At 33.8% G+C, this 20,461-nt stretch overlaps 1 protein-coding gene across 1 annotated transcript; it reads left to right on the forward strand.

Moving 5' to 3' along the window:
* The first annotated feature begins 2,313 nt into the window (after window positions 1-2,313).
* On the forward strand, window positions 2,314-4,254 carry LOC116247529 (putative disease resistance protein RGA3). Its single transcript, XM_031619700.1, has one exon. It carries the CDS (start codon window positions 2,314-2,316, stop codon window positions 4,252-4,254), a length of 1,941 nt encoding a protein of 646 aa, XP_031475560.1.
* The last annotated feature ends 16,207 nt before the right edge of the window (window positions 4,255-20,461 follow it).

Consider the following 20,461-nt stretch of genomic DNA (forward strand, 5'->3'; position numbering starts at 1 on the left):
TATCACATCTTCTTAAACACAATTTTACATAAATGTATCGTAGAATGAATCCTACATTTCATTTATGGAATGATTTTTTGTGCTTATCACGTCTTTGTAATACACGATTTTATTTGAATGTATTGTAAAACAGATCCTATAGTTGCATTATCGCATTTGTCTGACTGCGTATCGCCTATTAGTAAACACCTTTATAAAATTAAACCAATCCATGTAATGTCATCACATTTAATTTTTTTTTAGTCCTTGTCGCATAGCAAACACGATCTTATTTGAGACTATTCTAATATTAATACTATAGTTGCATTGTCGCAATCTGTTTTGTCTGATTGCTTATCACCTCTTCATAAATGCCTTTTTATCGTAAAACCAGTCCATATAGTGTCATCGTCACATTTAATTTTTTCGAGTGCTGATCACATCATTGTAAAAATGATTTTATTTTAGTGTGTTGTGAAATGAATCATGTAGTTGTGTTATTGCAATCTACTTTATCTGATTGATTATCGCCTCTGGGTAAATGACTTTTTATTGTAAAATTAGACCGTCGTCGTCGAATTTAATTTTTCTAGGTGCTTATCGCGGCATTGTAAATAGAATTGCATGAAAAATCAAGTGAGAATGCAACTACAAGATTTGTTTTTTGATAAAATAAATTGCAATAATGCAATTGTAGCATTTGCTTCACAATGTAATAAAATAAAATTCTACTAACAAGGATGTGATAAGCACTCAGAAAAATTCAATGTGATAACGACACTTTATAGAATGACTTTATGATAAAAAGACATTTATAAGAGGTGATAAGCAATCAGACAAAACATATTACGATAATGCAACTACAAGTTACATTTTATGATATACTCAAACAAAATCATATTTAAGAACACGATAAGCACTCAGAAAAATTAAACATGACAATGACAATATATGGATTGGCTTTTCAATAAAAAGGTATTTACTAAGAGGAGATAATTAGTCCGGCAAAACAGATTGTGATAATGCAACTGTAGGATTTGTTTTATGGCACTCTCAAATAAAATTGTGCTTACAATGCTGCGATAAACACTCAAAAATATTAAATTCAACGATGACACTATATGGTCTAATTTTATGATAAAAAGGTGTTTAATTAGAGGCGATAAGTAGTTAGATAAAACATATTGCAATAAAACAACTGTAGGATTGATTTTACGTTAAACTAAAATAAACTCATTTTTACAAGGACGCGATCAACACTCGAAAAAATTAAATGTGATAACGTCACTATATGGACTGGTTTTACGATGAAAAGACATTTACTAAGAGGTAATAAACTGTCAGACAAAATGAATTGTGACAATGCAACCATTGGATTCATTTTAGGATATGCCCAAATAAAATTTTCTTTGCTAGGATGGAACAAGGACTCTAAAAAATTTAAATGCAATGACACTACATGGACTAGTTTAACAACAAAAGGGCATTTGATAATAGGCAATAAATAGTTAGACAAAAAATCATGCGATAAAACAACTATAGGATCTGTTTTACAATACACTCAAATAAAATCATGTTTTACAAGGATGTGATAAGCACAAAAAAACATGCCATAAAGGAAATGTAGAATCCTTTCTACATTGTACTCTAGTAAAATTGTGTTTACGAGGACACAATAAGCACTCAAAAAAACTTAAATGCACAATGACACTATATGGACTAGTTTTACGCTAAAAAGGTGTTTATTGAGAGCCGATAAGCAGTTAGGCAAAACAGATTTTGAGAATGCAATTGCAGGATTTGTTTTACGATACATTCAAACAAAATCGTGTTTACAAGGACTAGATAAGAACTAAAAAAAATTAAATGTGACAACGACACTATATAAGCTATTTTTTACGATAAAAAAGACATTTACTTAGAAGTGAAAAGTAGTTGGACAAAGTAGATTGTGATAACGCGACCACTGGATTCATTTTACTATACACTCAAATAAAATCATGTTTACAAGGACATGATAAGTACTACAAATCATACAATGATGAAACTTTAGGGTTTGTTTTACAATACACTTAAGTAAAGTCATGTTTACAAGGAAGTGATAAGCACTCTACAAACACAAACAACAATACTATGTGGATTGGATTTACTAGGAAATGAAAAACACTCGAAAAAATTAAACACGACAACGACAATGTATGGACTGGTTTTCCAATAAAAAGTTCTCTTAATGATATAGGATTGCAAAGGAATCAGGTACTACGAACCTTCCTTTGTCTTAAAGCATTGTATGAGAATCCACTTTATAAGTATATAAATAATCTAAAAAGGTTAATGGTTTTGTACTTGAGTGGAGGAAATTTCACAGAACTACCCAACTCTATAGGTGATCTTATTCTTCTGAAACATCTCAACCTAACAAACACAAAAATAAAGGAATTGCCTGCTTCAATTGGGAAACTCTGGAATTTGCTATCGCTGTTTTTAAGTGGCAGTGAGATAAAAGAGTTGCCCAAGGAGATAGGACAGTTGTGCAACCTAAGACACCTGCGATTCGAAAATACAGATCAGCTTGAGTTTGTAGCTGAAGGTTTGGGTAAGCTTACTTGTTTGTGTACCTTGAGCAGATTTATTATATGTCATAGAAATAAAGCTAATGTTGGCTGCAACGTAAAGGAGTTGAAGAATTTGATCAATTTGAAGGGGGAGTTAACTATAGAAAACATGGAGAGAATAACACTAATCAATGATGCAAGTGAAGCTCTGCTGCAAGAAAAGAAAGACATTGAAAGTTTAGATCTTTCATTTGGAAATATTATTATTGGTGAAGAAACATCAGAAGAAGAAGAAAAAATAGTAGAAGACCAAGAGCACCTACTTCAACAACTACAGCTGCCACCTAACCTAAGGTCTCTGTCCTTGACAAGGTACTACGGAAAGAAGCTTCCTATCCATTGGCTTGATGGTTGTGTACACCTAGAAACAATCAAATTTCAGTCTTGCTCATGGATTGAGAAACTGCCTAGTTTTAGTAAGCTCAAGCGCTTGCATCTTTATGATTGTCACCATCTAAAAACATTGGCTGCAAGCCCATGCTTGGACGAATTGGTAACAGATGGATGTGCGAGCTTCACGCAGCTGCCATTTCGCCCCAAACTAGAGAGTGTTGAACTTTGCAATTTAGATAATTGGGAAGGATTTGAAAAAGGAGCTGAGAAATATTGCATAAAAACATTAGAAATAAGCAACTGCTTAAAGGTGAAGAGATTGCCTCACCTTCCCAATCTGCAAAGGCTGGAGATTAATTTATGTGATGAATTGAGCGCTCTCCTAGAAAAGGAAGAAGAAGCAGAGTTTGAACTGAACATGCCTGCACTGACAGAGCTGGTAATTCGTGGGTGTCATGCATTGGTGGAATTGCCTAACATGCCTATCTTGAAATCGTTGACAATAGAAGATAGTCATAAACTGAAACAACTAACTTTCATGGGCAAATTGGGGAAATCGAAAGTTCATGATTGTGAAAATTGGGAAGGATGGTCACTCAAAAGAAAGGAAAATGAGGACATTGCCATCTTTATGTACAAACTATACATATCTTACTGTTCGAAATTGAGGACATTGCCTTCTTTTCCTGCTTTAATACATATGAAAATTTGTGATTGTGAAGAGTTGCATGCTCTTTGGAGGGAAGACGATCAACCCATTGGGCTTGAAGTTCTTTGCATGTGTAATTGTCTAAATGTGAGTTTTCAAGTTGACTGGTTGCTCCCACTTACCAAGATTCGAGATATGATAACAGATTGGTCCTTTTATGGTCTACATTTAACAACTTCAAATATTAAAGCTCTTCAGCGTCTTAAAGTACTAGGATTATTGGGTATGCCCTGTCGAAGTCTGTTGCCTGAATGGTTGTGGCATCACTCGGTCCTTGAATCTTTGGTATTGGATGGGGCAACAAGAAGCAGCTGGCACGGACCATGGGAAAAACTGAAGCAACTCGGGTTTCTTATTATAGGACAGTGCCAAGATGACACTAGCCTAGATGGACTCTTCAAACATTCACTACATTCAAGTGATCAGGCAACTGAGGAACAATCTTGTCCTTTCGAGGGGACACACTTCTCTGTTCCTCCGAAGCTGACATGGTTGTCATTTATAGGCTGTTCCAAACTAAAATTGCTGCCAGACGGAGTCCAACACCTTGTCCACCTGAAATTCCTTACTCTAGAAAATTTGCCAGAGTATGGCTTCATTGCCACAATTCCTGACTAGCCTCCCCAAGCTTGAGTGGCTGGAAATTGTAGATTGCCCCAAACTAGCATCACTACCAGCGGGGTTGGAAGGGCGCTTGGGCAATGGGTTAGAGGTTTGGGGTAATTGTCCACTACTATTAGGAGGCTGTGGAGGACCTACATACGGGAGGTACGTGCCATTACCACTCTTTTTTATAAGTTCAACGGTTCGTAACTTCCCATTGCTTAATTTTGTATGGGTATCTCCCAACTACAGCATGTTATAAATACTTTTTTATAAAAATGACTAGAACAGAGGGGCCATTGTGAGGGTGGGAATAGCAAAGCTACTTAATGTTTACATTTTTACTTGCTGTTTGTGATTTAATTGGACATCTACTGTTTAAGTGAAAAGCAAAGGTGCTACTCCTTGTATGTCTAAAAAAAAGCCTCCAAATATTTCATTAATTCTTAAAGGAGGACCCCAGAATATTGCAAAAGTTGCTGTGTGTATGCTTCAAGTTGTCGAATATATTTGAAATCTGGACCTAACACTTATGCAATTGATAAAAGTATCTAAAAACTTAATTTGCATATAGTTAAAGAACAAATAGACTCACTAATTTTTAAATATATTAAATGTGCAAGAAAGGGATTTCAAATCAGCCTAAGGGTTTATATCCAGAAAGTGTTTTTCCTTTGTCTCCCTCGCTCTCCCTCACTCTGGTTGACCTCCCACGAAAATGGCAAGAAAGTCCCTGTCCATTTTCCACCAGAAATTTATGAAATGGCACCCCACCTCTACTTTAGCATCATGATAGTGAAATTGGTAGAAATCAGACCAATAGATCAGGGACAAAAACCATACCCGACCCAATAAATTATATTTTATTGAAAATAATTTTTTATCAAAAAATTAAAGGGTCTGGTTTTCATCACTGACCCAAGTATTTGGTTTTTACCAATCTTTCTGTATGCATGTATATATGTATGTAGCATTTATAAAGTTGATCGATCCATTGGCTTATTGAACTCTACCTTTCTTTTAATTAATGTTTATGTGCTTAATGGGCTTCGCTCAGTAAGGCTAAATTTTGGTCGAGAATGTGAACTAGGGATGAGGTTTCCCTGGGACAAGAGAAATATTTTACAAACAAAACAAATGAACACTATTAAGCAAGTATACACAATTTTATTTGAATGTATCGTAAAGCAAATTTTACCATTGCATTACATAATCTGTTCTGTATGAATTTTATTGCCTCTTAGTAAATGTCTTTTTCTCATCAAATCAGTTCATATAGTGTTGTTATCACGATTTTATTTTAGTGTATTGAAAAACAAATACTGTAGTTGCGTTATTGCAATCTGTTTTGTCCGACTGCTTACTGTGTCTTAGTAAACACTATTTTATCACAAAACCAGTACAGATAGTGTCGATATATTTAGTTTTGTTAAGTGCTTGTTGCATCCTTGTAAACACAATTTTACTTGAGTGTAATCCTACAGTTGCGTTATTGCACAATTTTTGTTCTTATCATGTCCTTGTAAACACACATTTTTTTTTGAGTGCTTATCGTGAACTTGTAAGCACGATTTTACTTGAGTGTATAGTAAAACGAATCTTGCAATTAAATTATCACATGTTACTTTGTGCTTACTGCATCTTTATAAACACGATTTTATTTTTGTGTATCGTAAACAAAATCCTACAGTTGCATTATCGCAAAAGTTTTTGTTCGACCACTTATCGCTTCTTAGTAAATGCCTTCTTATCGGAAAACTAATCTATACTGTGTCGTCATTGCATTTAACTTTTTCGAGTGCATATTGTGTCCTTGTAAACACGATTTTATTTGAATGTACCATGAAATGATTCTTGTAGTTGTATTATCGAGATCTATTTTGTGTGATTGCTTATCTCCTCTTCATAAATCTCTTATTATTGTCTAAGAGTTCTAGACAACGTCATTGTTGTATTTAATTTTTCTGAGTGTTTATTGCACCCTTGTAAGCATGATTTTAGTTGAATGTATCATCAGACGAATCCTCTAATTGCATTATCACAATCTGTTTTGTCCAACTAATTATCACCTCGTAGTAAATAACTTTTTATCGCAGAACCAATCTTTATAGTGTCGTTGTTGCATTTAAATTTTTTGAGTGCTTATTGCCTCATTGGAAACACAATTTTGCTTAAGTATATCGTAAAATGAATCCTATGGATGCATTATTACATGATTTTTTGTTATTATTATGTCCTTGTAAACATGATTTTATTTGAGTGCATCGTAAAACGAATCCTGCTGTTGTGTTATCAAAATCTGTATCGTCCTACTGCTTAACTTTTCTTGTTAAATGCTTCTTTTTATCATAAAACCAGTCCATACAGTGTCTTTGCCAGATTAATTTTTTTGATTGTTTCTCAAGGTCTTGTGAACATGATTTTATTTAAGTGTATTGCAAAATGAATAATGCAGCATCATTACTATAATATGTTTTATCCAACTACTTATCACCTCTTAGTAGACTTCTTTTTATCGTCAAACCAGTCCATGTTGTGTCATTGTCGCATTTAATATTTTTTGAGTGCTTATTGTCCTTTTAAACATGACTTTATTTGAGTGTATCCTAAAACGAATCCTATAGTTAGGTTATCGTAATCTGTTTTGTTTGACTGCTTTTTGCATTTTAGTAAACACCTTTTCGCTGTTAAACCAATCCATACATTGTTGTTGTTGCATTACTTTTTTCGAGTGCTTATTACGACTTTGTAAACATGATTTTATTTTAGTGTATCATAGAATGAAAACTTCAGTTGTATTATCGCAATTTATTTTCTCTAACTACCTATCGCCTTTTAGTAAATGTCTTTTTATCGTAAAACTAATCTACATAGCCTTGTTACACTTAATTTTTTTGAGTGCTTATTACATCCTTGTTTACATGATTTTACATAAGTGTATCGTAAAATGAACCCTAAACTTGCATCATCACACAATTTGTTGTGGTTATCACATCTTTATAAACATGATTTTATTTGAGTATATCGTAAAACAAATTCAGTAGTCATGTTATCAGAATCTACTTTGTCCAACTGCTTTTCACCTCATAGTAAATGTTTTTTATAAAGCCAACCCATATAGTATCCTTGTTGCATTTAATTTTTTTGAGTGCTTATCTAGTCTTTGTAAACACGATTTTGTTTGAGTATGTCATAAAAAAATCCTACAATTGTGTTATCGAATTCTATTATGCCCGACTACTTGTCGGCTATTAGTAAATGTCTTTTTAGCATAAAATTAGTCCATATAGTGTCATCACATTTACTTTTTTTGAGTGTTTATCGTGTTCATGTAAACACATAAAAAGAATCTAACATTTCCTTTATGACGTGATTTTTTGTGCTTATCATGTCCTTGTAAAGCATGATTTTATTTGAGTGTATTGTAAAACAGATACTATAGTTGCGTTATCGCACACTTTTTTTATGACTACTTATTGCCTATTAGTAAACGTATTTTTATCATTAAACCAATCCATGCAATGTTGTCGCATTTAATTTTTCTAAATCCTTGTTGCATCATAGCAAACATGATTTTATTTTATTGTATCTTCTAATAAATCCAATAGTTGCATTATCACAATTGTTTTGTCAGACTGCTTATCAACTCTTAATAAATGCCTTTTTATCGTAAAACCAATCCAAACAGTGTCATTGTCACATTTAATTTTTTCGAGTGCCGATTGCATCCTTCTAAAAATGATTTTATTTTAGTGTGTCGTAAAACGAATGCTGTAGTTTTTTTTATTGCAATCTGTTCTATCCAACTACTTACCACCTCTAAGTAAACACCTTTTTGTCATAAAATTAGACCATATAGTGTTGGTGTCAAATTTAATTTTTTCGAGTTCTTATCACCACCTTGTAAACATAATTTTACTTCAGTGTATCGTAAAGGGAATCCAACAGTTGCATTATCACACAATTTTTTGTTCTTATCGCATGCTTTTCAACACAATTTTATTTGAGTGTGTTAACGAATCCTACAGTTGTATTATCACAATTTATTTTGTCGACTGCAATTGCTTCTTAGTAAACACATTTTTATCGTAAAAACAGTCCTTACAGTGTCGTAGTTGCATTTAATTTTTTCGAGTGCTTAATGCATCCTTGTAGACATGATTTTATTTGAGTGTATCATAAATTAATCCAACAATTTCGTAATGGCATTCTGTTTTGTTCGACTATTAATCGCCTCTTAGTAAATGCCTTTTTATTGTAAAACTAGTCCATACAGCACCATTGTTGCATTTAATTTATACTCATCACGTCCTTTTAAACAAGAATTTATACGTAGTTGTGTTGTCGCAATCTGTTTTGTATGACTACTTATCATAGAATCAGTCCATACAATGTCCTTGTCACGTTTAATTTTTCCAAGTGCTTATCTTCTCCTTGTAAATATGATGTTACTTGAATGTATCGTAAAATGAGTCCTACAGTTGTATTATCGCATGATTTTTTATTCTTATGGCATCTTTGTAAAAATGATTTTGTTTAAGTGTGTCCTAAAAAGGATACAACAGTTGCATTATTGCAATCTCTTTTGTTTGTCTACTTATCGCCTTTTAGTAAACATTTTTTAATTGTAAAACCAGTCCATATAGTGTCGTTGTTGCATTTAATTTTTTTGAGTACTTATTGTGACATTGTAAACGCGATTTTATTTGAGTGTATCATAAAACAAATCACATAGTTGCATTACTACAATTTCTTTTGTCCAACTGCTTATTGCCTTTTAGCAAATGCCTTTTTATTGTAAAACCAATCCATACAATGTCCTTGTCGCATTTAATTTTTTTGAATGATTTGTTGCATTCTTAAAAACATGGTTTTATTTAAGTGTATCGTATAATGAATCCTGCAGGTGCATTTCATAATCTATTTTGTTAGACTACTTATCGCCTCTCTGTAAATGCCTTTTTATCGTAAAACTAATTCATAAATTGACATTGTCGCATTTAATTTTTTTTAGTGCTTATCACATCCTTGTAAGCACGTTTCTATTTCAGTGCATTGTAAAATGAATGATACAATTGTGTTATCACAATATTTTTTATCGAAATACAAATTATGTAGTTGCGTTGTTGCCCAATTTTTTTTGCTTATCATGTCCTTGTAAACATGATTTTATTTGGATGTATCGTGAACCAAAACCTGCCGTTGCATTTCGCAATACGTTTTGTTTGACTATTATTGATTCTTAGTGAATCACTTTTTATCGTCAAACAAGTTCATATAGTGTCGTTATCACGATTTTGTTTCAGTATACTATGAAACAAATACTGTAGTTGCGTTATTCCAATCTATTTTGTCCAACTACTTATCACATCAGAGTTAACACCTTCTCGTTACACAACCAGTCCAGACAATGTCATTACATTTAATTTTTCTGAGTGCTTGTTGCATCATTGTAAACATAATTTTACTTGAGTGTGTCGTAAAACGAATACTACAGTTGTATTATCAAACAATTTTTTGTTCTTATTACATCATTGTAAACACAAATCTTTTTTAGTACTTATCATGTCTTTGTAAGAACGATTTTACTTGAGTGTATAGTAAAATGAATCCTGCAATTACATTGTCACACGATTTTTTGTGCTCATTGTATCTTTGTAAACATGATTTTATGTGAGTGTATTGTAAAATGAATCCAACAGTTGCATTATCGCAAAAGTTTTTGTCCAACTCTTTATCACTTCTTAGTAAATGTCTTCTTATCGAAAAGCCAGTCAATATTGTGTCTTAATCGCATTTAAATTTTTCAAGTGCATATCGTGTCCTTGTAAACTTGGTTTTATTTGAGTGTACCATGAAATGATTCATGTATTTACATTATCGCAATATACTTTGTCTGATTGCTTATCGTCTCTTCATAAATGCTTTTTTATCGTCTAACAAGTCCATACAGTGTTGTTGTTGCATTTAAAATTTTTGAGTGTTCACTGCATCTTTGTAAGCATGATTTTCTTTGGATTTATCAGAAAACGAATTCTGTAGTTACATTATTACAATATATATTGTCCAACTGCTTATCACCTTTTAGTAAACACATTTTTATCGCAAAGCCAGTCCATAAGTGTCATTGTTGCATTTAATTTTTTCAAGTGCTTATCACCTCCTTGGAAACACAATTTTACTTGACTATATTATAAAATGAATCGTACAAATGCATCATAAACATTATTTTATTTAACTGTTTCGTAAAATTAATCCTGCTGCTATGTTAACAAAATTTGTATTGTCCTACTACTTATCGCCTGTTATTAAATGCTTCTTTTTATCATAAAATCAGTCCATGGAATAAATTTTTTGAATTGCTTCTCACAACCTTGTGAACAAGATTTTTTTTTAGTGTATCGCAAAATGAATCATGCAGCTGCATGATTGCAATATGTTTTATCTGACTGCTTATTACCTCTTAGCAAACTTCATTTTATCTTAAAGCCAATCCATACTATGTCATTGCCGCATTTAATATTTTTTGAGTGCTTATCGTGTCCTTCAAAACATGACTTTATTTGAGTGCATCTTAAAATGAAACCTGTAGTTGTGTCATAACAATCTATTTTATCAAACTACTTATCGCCTCTTAGTAAATGCCTTTTTACCATAAAAGCAATGCATACATTGTTGTTGTTGCATTTAATTTTTTCAAGTGCTTGTTGCGATCGTGTAAACATGATTTTATTTGAGTGTATCATATTATTAATTATGCAATTGCATTATCACAATCTGTTTTCTCCGACTACTTATCACCTCTTAGTAAACACCTTTTTATTATAAAACTAGTTCACATAGTGTTGTTGCACTTTCAATTTTTTCGAGTGCTTATTGTGTCCTTCTAAACACAACTTTACTTAGGTGTATTGTAAAATGAACACTAAAGCTACATCATCGAATGATTTTTTGTGCTTATCACGAACTTGTAAACATGAATTTTTTTAGTGCATCCTTAAATGAATCATATAGTTACATTAAACCTATAAATATAGTGTCGATGTCGCATTTAATTTTTTCGAATACTTATCACGTCTTTGTAAATAAAATTTTATTTGAGTGTATTGTAAAACAAATTCTACAGTTGCATTATCGCAATCTATTTTGTCTGACTGCTTATCGCTTTTTAGTGAACATCTTTTTATCATAAAACCAGTTTATATAGTGTCATCACATTTAATTTTGGCGAGTGTTTATCGTGTCCTTGTAAAGACAATTTTATTTGAGTGTCTTGTTAAATGAATAATACAGTCGTATTATCGTAATCTATTTCGTTTGACTGCTCTTTCACCTCATAGTAAATGCCTTTTTATTGTAACCAGTCAATATAGTGTCGGTGCCACATTTAATTTTTCAAGGTGCTGATCTTGTCTTTGTAAACATGATTTTGTTTGAGTGTATCATAAAACAAATCTTGCAGTTGTGATATCACAAACTGTTTTGTCTGACTGCACATTGACTCTTAGTAAATGCCTTTTTATCATAAAACTAGTCTTTGTAGTGCCTTTGCCACAATTAATTTTTTTTTAGTGCTTATCACATCCTTGTAAACATGATTTTACTTGATTATATCGTAAAACAATCCTTCACATTCGTTATCACATGTTTTTTTGTCCAATTGTTTATTTCCCCTTACTAGATGCCTTTATATCGTAAAACCAGTCCATACAATGTCGTTACATTTAATTTTTTTTGTCCTTGTAAAACAAGTCCTATAGTTACGTTATTGCAATATGTTTTGTCAAACCAGTTCATACAATGTCGTCACATTCAATTTTTTTGAGTGCTTATTGCATCATTGTAAACACGATTTTATTTGAGTGTATCGTAAAACGAATCTTGCAGTTGCGTTATCGCAATCTGTTTTGTCCAAATGCTTATCGCATCTTAGTAAATGCATTTTATTGCAAAGCCAGTCCAAACAGTGTCGTTGTGACATTTAATATTTATGAGTGCTTGTCGCCTCTTTTGAAGCGCAATTTTACTTGAGTGTATCGCAAAATGAGTCCTATGATTGCACTATCCCAACATTTTTTGTTGTTATTGTGTCCTTGTAAACATGAATCTTGCAGTTGCTTTATTGCAATTTGTTTTGTCCGAGTGCTAATCGCCTCTTAGTGACTGTCTTTTTATCGCAAAACCAGTCCGTATAGTGTCGTTGTTGCATTTAATTTGTTTGAGTACTTATTGCCTCCCTAAAAACATGATTTTACTAGAGTATATTGTAAAATGAATCTTACATATGCATTATTGTATGTTTTTGGTTTTTATCGCATCCATTTATACATGATTTTATTTCAATAACACATGAATCCTGCTGTTGCATTATTGAAATCTGTATTGTCTGAGTGGTTAATGCTTCTTTTTATCGTAAAACCAATCCAAACAATGCCCTTTTTAGATTTAATTTTTCCAAGTGCTTATCACGGTCTTGTGAGGATGATTTTATTATAGTGTATCATAAAATGAATCATGCAGTTAAGCTATTGCAATCTATTTTTTTCGACTGCTTATCACCTCCTAGTAAACTTCTTTTCATCGTAAAACAAGTCCAGACAATGTCGTTGTTGCATTTAATTTTTTTGAATGCTTGTTGCCTCCTTGTAAACATACTTTTACTTGAGTGTATCGTAAAACAAATCCTACAGTTGCCTTATCACATGATTTTTTACTTATCACACAATTTTTTGCTCTTATTGCGTCTTTATAAACATTATTTTATTTCTAATGTTTCATAAAATGAATTCTTTTGATGCGTTATTGAAATCTGTATTGTCTGACTATTTATTGCCTCGTGGTAAATGCTTATTTTTATAGTAAAACCAGTCCATATAGTGTCCCCGTCAGATTTAATTTTTCCAAGTACTTATCGCAGCCTTGCGAACATGATTTCATTATAGTGTATCATAAAATGAATCATGCAGCTATGTTATCAAAATATGTTTTGTCTGACTGCTTATCACCTTTTATTAAACATTTTTTTATCATAAAACCTTGGCAAAACAGATTGCGAAAAAGCAACTACAGCTGTATACACTGGTTTTATGATAAAAATGCATTTATTAAAAGGAGATAAGTAGTCAAACAAAACAGAATGCGATAACGTACTTATAGGATTCATTTTACAATACACTCTAATAAAACTATATTTACAAGGACATGAAAAGCACTCAAAAAAATCAAATGCGACAATGACATTGTATGGACTAGTTTTATGTTAAAAATGCATTTAATAAGAGGAAATAATTAGTCAAACAAAACAAATAGCCATATTGCAACTGCGGGATTCATTTTACGATGTTTATAATGATGTGATAAATTAAAATAATCATGAAATAATGTGTCTACATGATTTGATTTACAATACACTAATATAAAGTCACGTTTACAAAGACACAACAAGCACTCCAAAAAATGAAATGTGATAACACTGTATGGACTAGTTTTATGATAAAAGGCATTTAGTAGGAAGCGATAAACAATCAGACAAAACAAATTGTGATAATGTAACTGCAAGATTCATTTTACAATACAATAAAATAAAATCGTGTTTACAAGGATGCGATAAACACAAAAACCGTACGAACGTAGCTGTAGGTTTCATTTTACAACACATTCAAGTACTATCGTGTATACAAGGACGCAATGGCACTAGGAAAAATTAAATGCAAGCGCACTTTATGGACTGGTTTTATGATAAAAAGGTATTTATTAAGAGGCAATAAGCAGGCATACAAAATAGATTGTGATAGTGCAACTGCAAGATTCATTTTATGATACACTAAAAAAAAATCATGTGTACAAAGATGCGATAAGCACAAAAAGTTATACGATAACGTCACTGTGGGATTCACTTTATGATTTACTCAAGTAAAATCATATTTATATTGATGTGATAAGCACTAAAAAAATGAAATGTGACAACACTGTATGGAGTGATTTTACAATAAAAATGTGTTTACTAATAAGCAGTAAAAAAAACATATATTTGTATCATAAAACCTGCCCATGCAGTGTCGCTGTTGCATTTAATTTTTCAAGTGCCATTGTGTCCTTGTAAATACGATTTTACTTAAGTGTATTGTAAAATAAATCTTTCAACTATGTTATTGCACAATTTTTTGTGTTTAGCGCGTCCTTGTAAACACGATTATTTGAGTGTATCATAAAACGAATCCGACAGTTGCATAACCGCAATCTGTTTTGTCAGCCTCCGTATCGCCTCTCAATAAATACCTTTTATTGTTAACAAGTCCATACAGTGTTGTTATCACATTTCATTTTTTGAAGTGTTTATCACATCCTTTTAAATATCATTTTACTTGAGTGTATTATAAAATGAATCCTACAGCTGCATTATCGCATGATTTTTTAAATTTATCATATCCTTATAAATAAAATTTTATTTGAGTGTATCATAAAACAAATACTATAGTTGCATTATAGCAATCTAGTTTGTCTGATTGCATATTACCTCTTAGTAATTGCCTTTTTATCGTAAAATTAGTCCATACAGAGTTGTTGTTGCATTTATTTTTTTTGAGTTAATATCACGTCCTTGTAAACATGATTTTGTTATAATGTTGTTGTCGCAATATGTTTTGTCTTATTGCTTATTGCCTCTTAGTAGATGTCTTTCTATCTTATAACGAGTCCATACAGTGCCGTAGCATTTATTTTTTTGAGTGCTTATCACGTCCTTGTAAACATGATTTTACTAAATTGTATCATAAAATGAATCCTACAGTTGTGTTACTGCAACTTATTATGTCTGACTGCTTATTGCTTCTTAGTAGATGTCTTTTTATCATAAAACCGGACCATATAGTGTTGTCGTCTCATTTAATTTTTTTGAGTGTTTATCGCTTCCACTCTTTAAGGCCCCTAATGCTTTTTAAGATATCTCATTCACAATTATCGATCAATACTACATGAGAATATGTGCTTACACATGTGATTACCTGATTGATCCATTGATGGTCAAACTTGAACAAATCCATGACATTGGCTAGGAAGACCCAATTCACTTTATCAGAGACCTTCAACATATCTTTTAGGAGCAAAGCCATTCCCCTTGACAATGTAGGCTATGGATTAATTCATGAACCATGGAAGGCATTTTGTTCACTACTAATTAGCTTCTTAAGCATGAATTTTATTTTGTTGACCATGACTTTGGAGATAAACTTATAAGTACTATTGCATAATGCAATGAGCTTGAAGTCCTTGATATCCACTACTCCTTCGAATTTTGGGGGTAAAACCAAATATGCTCTATTCACCTTTGATACATTTTTTCCTATTTTAAAGAAGCCCTTGATAGTTTCCATAATATATGGGGCTACTATATCCCAATAACATTTGAAAAAACTGTAAAAAAAATAGTTGGGCCAGACAGTTTGGCACTATTGGAGCCGAACACAAAGCTTTAATTTTCTCATTAGTGATTAGGGATTACAACCTAGAAGCTTCGCCCACTAAGGTTTTGAGACCCACTTCACAAGCTTCAAACAATGTAGTGTATGAGAAATCAACTTTGAATAAGTCTTCGAAAAACTATCTATAGGCCTCTAGAATCACCTCGTGTAAATTGACTAGCATATTGTTCACTTGCATAATAGTTAGGCAGTTCTTGCTCTTTTGATAGTATATAAGACTAAAATGATTTAGTATTTTTTTCTCCTTTGCTAAGCCACAAAACCCTAGATTTTTAGTTTCTACTATAACATGCCTTTATATAAAGCACTATCTAACTCCTCTCTCCCTATACATTCATAGTTCTCATCAAAACTGGCCAATTTTATCCTCTCTCGCTCATTTCTTAGATGCTTAATTTTTGTATCAGTCTTCCCATAATGCTTGGAGTTCTACCAAGACATCTATTCATAACATTTTTTTGGCTTTTTGAGGAGCCGAATGATGCTACATTTGATATGAGGCTAAACCCACCTCCTTTACCACCTTATGGCACTCTAGGTTCTTGGTCCACTAGTCATAGAATATGAAGAGACCTCTCCGTACCACCTGTTATCTCCCTCCTTGATTGGGAGAAGTAACGGGTTATGGTCAGACATACTCCGAGTCAAAATTATATGCACAAAACAACAGCGAGAATCTTGGAACCACAATTGATTAATGAATGCCCAATCCAGTTTGCAGTGCACATTTTCCTCTCCCTTCCCACTGTTGGTCCAGATAAAGATTTTGTGTTTATCTTCAATAATTACTAGCTAATTGCCTTAAATGAATTGGTTAGAAGTGTCAAAGGACATGACAAGAGGTGATCTTTGTGTTTTGTATTAGTTGTGACACATAGCATTGAAGTCCTTCATGGAGATGATTGGCTGAATCATGTGTTTGGTCCACACACAAAGACGCTGAAGGACAAACAATCTAAGTGTGAAATTATGAGGCATATAAACTCAACGATAAATTGGGCACTAGAGTCCATCTTAGTGCAATGCATGGCCATCCAATATTTGAAAATCTCCTTCAAATACACTTTCACAAAGGCTAGTTTCTAATCACATACAATATGAGCAATGTTGTTGTTGAGAAATGCATTAGAGATTATTGCAAGTTCCCTCAAGGTGTGCTGCCAATATGACAACCTGTCTTTCTACATATAGGTATTCAATAAAACCAAAATTTGAGATTGTTTTCTCGTAAGAGTATACTAGGATCTCTTTGGGTTGTCATATAGACGAGGTCCTTGACATTCCATATCAAAAACTATATGGAGATGAAAAATCACCCACTAGCGACATACTATTAATGCAGTGGTCCTAGAAGAATGTCGACATAGTCTCCTTCCCCCGCTGCTTGAGGATGGGTGTTCACTTCTAAAGATGCCTGCAGCTCAGGATGCTGCTCTACCCCAGCCAGCTTCACCCTCACTATCAGCTGCTCCATGTTGGGACTTTGATAGACGATCTGAGTCCAAAGTTTTGTTGAGCTCCTTGAATTGTTGCCAAGGCCCTATCCATTACCCTCAACAAGAGCGGTAAGGGTTGGAGGGTAGGTGTTACCTCTTTGAAAGTTCATCTACTAGCTTTCCAATGGTCCACTTCATAGGGACGGAGTCATTCCTCTAGCGAGGCCTGGTTGGCTTCAGGTATGGTTCTCCTGTCCCTTGCTCCCCTACCTTGTTTTTGCTCTCTTCAGAAGAATAAGAATCAGACATAGGCATAGATTCTATGGGTGTTCAAACCATTCATGAAAATCCCTTTTTTGACCAATATACAACCAAAAGTAGAGGAAGTCAAAGGGAAACTAGGGTAGGTTTGGAGTGGAGAGATACTTGTTCTAATCATTCCATTCACTAGGTAACAGAGCTGAATCCTTCAGTGCTCTCTGAATTTAGGGGCAAGCTTAGTTTCTACTAGGAACTCCCTCAGCCACAATCAAGGTAGATGCATCTAGGATGGGAGTGTCTTCTCTAATCACACTGCCAACTTGTTGGGTGTTTGATGGAGGGGCTCTGGGATTGACTCCCTTTCCTTATCAATTGTTGGACACTTCCATATGAACCTACATAGCAGCCAGTTGCAGTGCTTCTTGGTCTTCATTGTCAAAGTTAGCAAGCATGTTTGAATGTTTTTGTTGAGTTTCTGCCACCCTTGTAGTGGAGCTCCTGTTTTACACACTTCTCTACTTTCTAAGAATGTGCACTTCAATTCATCTGTCTTTTAGAAGCATTTTGGTAGCATGAGTACTAGGAAGTCCCTCAGCCACAATCAAGGTAGATGAATCTAGGATGGGAGTGTCTTCTCTAATCACACTGCCAACTTGTTGCGTGTTTGATGGAGGGGCTCTGGGATTGACTCCCTTTCCTTATCAATTGTTGGACACTTCCATATGAACCTACATAGCAGCCAGTTGCAGTGCTTCTTGGTCTTCATTGTCAAAGTTAGCAAGCATGTTTGAATGTTTTTGTTGAGTTTCTGCCACCCTTGTAGTGGAGCTCCTGTTATACACACCTCTCTACTTTTTAAGAATGTGCACTTCAATTCATCTGTCTTTTAGAAGCATTTTGGTAGCATGAGACTCCTCCACAGCTTTGATGAGGGTTTTATAATTCTATGTAAAGCGTGAGTTAGATTTACTCTTCACTTATACTTGATTATTTGCTGAGGAAATACCTCTAGTTCCACCTCTGATTTGAGAATGAAGTTAATGGGAATGTTAACCCTCAGTCTCGGGTACCCATTCATAACATGGCCTTTATCAGTCTATAAGAACTCACTATCGAGTGCCTGACCTATGCCCAGAATATTTTGTTGCTCCAAAAAAGGTGGCAATCCAGGTAGATGTACTCAAATGAACAACCTAACATGATCATGACTGTTTAAAGCCATACCTGGAACCCACTGACTTGCGACCAATATGTGGTCTGCTAATCTTCAAGCTCTTGGTTCGAGGACAATTGCAAGTTTTGCCTTTGAATCCTCATTCATCAAGAAAGCTGTAGGCCTTAAGGATGAGAACCTCAAATTAGCTGTAGCATTCTTATGCCCTTCAATGCATGCATTAAGTCACCTATGAACCATAGGTTGGTGAAAAGGGATGTGGTCCTCCATTGACCATTTGTCCATTCAGCCCTTTATAGACTGCAACCTGAGGCATGATTAGCGGATGGAACACATACATGTACTCATTTTGGAATCAGCAGAACATGTTATCTACTTATAAAGCCGCTCGGGTTGGCCTTAATCTGCAGTTAAGAATTAATTACTTAAACAGTGTATAAAGTTTAGGACCAAAGATTCTTGGGCTATCTTGAGCTCTGTCCAATCACAGTCACTCGATGCAATGCATTACGGATGGATGGAAAAATCCACAAATCCAACAAGGGCACTCAGATTTTTGAGACGCATGAGTGTCTATTAATTCAGAATTTTGGGGGAGAGGAAAAAGGATGGAAAGCAAGATCGCTTGGATCAGTAGTTCATCCATTCTCAACCGAATGGTCTTAACGCTTGGGCTGTAGTCCTCATCATGGAGCACAGCACAAGTAACTCCTTCCCCCAACTCATTCATTGCGCCTTGCTTTCACCTTACAGCTAGCCAAGCGGAGCCAACCAGAGAGAACAGACTGTGGCCCCACTTAGACTAGCTGACTAATTAACAACACTCACCAGAAACTTATCTGTAAAAAGAAACAGGTGTAGCAGTAGAAAAGGGGCTTCAAAGCTGCAAAATACCCATGACACCACAGTGTGTGCTTCAATGAGCGGCCATATGCAGCAAAGTGGGGCTCCCTGTTCAGGACTAGCTACGTGTTTTACTGTGACTAAATGACCCAAGTTAGTGCTCTCCCCTACTGTGTGCATCGGGGGATGCGAATAATCTCCTCCACCATTATTTTTTTTTCCTTTTCTCAAACTAGCCATCCGATCTTAATAGATTGGATGAGTCCCCTACATTATGCAGGGGATGAAAGCTGCCTTTTGTGTGTATATATATATATATATATATATATATATATATATATATATATATATATATATATATATATATATATATATATATATATATATATGTGTGTGTGTGTGTGTGTGTTCATTGTTAGATGGCTAAAAGCTAAAAGTTTGTCGCTGAAAACAGCCAACTTATGAGCATTAACGATTATTTATATTGCAGCAATAGTTTATCGTATTTTAGCAAAGTTTCATAGTACATAGTGACATTTTTTAATTTTTAGTTATCTGTCTACATATAATTCTCTCCCTTATATATGGATCCACAACACATACATCCTCTAATGCTTATTAGCTGTCTAGTACTATCAGTACCTTTTGAATAAAATCCAATAATATAAAACTTGAGGGAAAAATCCTGCAAATTGAGTATATAAGTAAGTTTGATATGGTCCAATCTCGGCATGTAATTTTCAATGTCTGGATTCTTTCTTAAATATACGTTGTATCTGGCTACATGGTTATATCTATAAAAAACAATTTGAAACAAACTAGACATGCATACATAAGAACTCCGTTAGTCAACGTCAAAATGAAGGACTTACCCTCAGTTAGGTTAATGAAAGCTTTAGTAGCATCGCTCTGTCTATTGACTTGATCTGATTCAGGTCTTTCTCAGAGATTCTTTTAAAGAAAGTTCTGATTCAACTGTTTCTTACAAACTTGTGAAAGCTCATGGATCGCCAGCAAAACTTTCAAAT

This window comes from Nymphaea colorata, chromosome 2 (genome assembly GCF_008831285.2).
Source record: "Nymphaea colorata isolate Beijing-Zhang1983 chromosome 2, ASM883128v2, whole genome shotgun sequence".
Taxonomy (NCBI): Eukaryota; Viridiplantae; Streptophyta; class Magnoliopsida; order Nymphaeales; family Nymphaeaceae; genus Nymphaea; species Nymphaea colorata.

Coding starts and splice junctions, on each gene's coding strand:
- LOC116247529 (XM_031619700.1), top strand. CDS start 2,314: ATGGTTTTGTACTTGAGTGGAGGAAATTTCACAGAACTACCCAACTCT.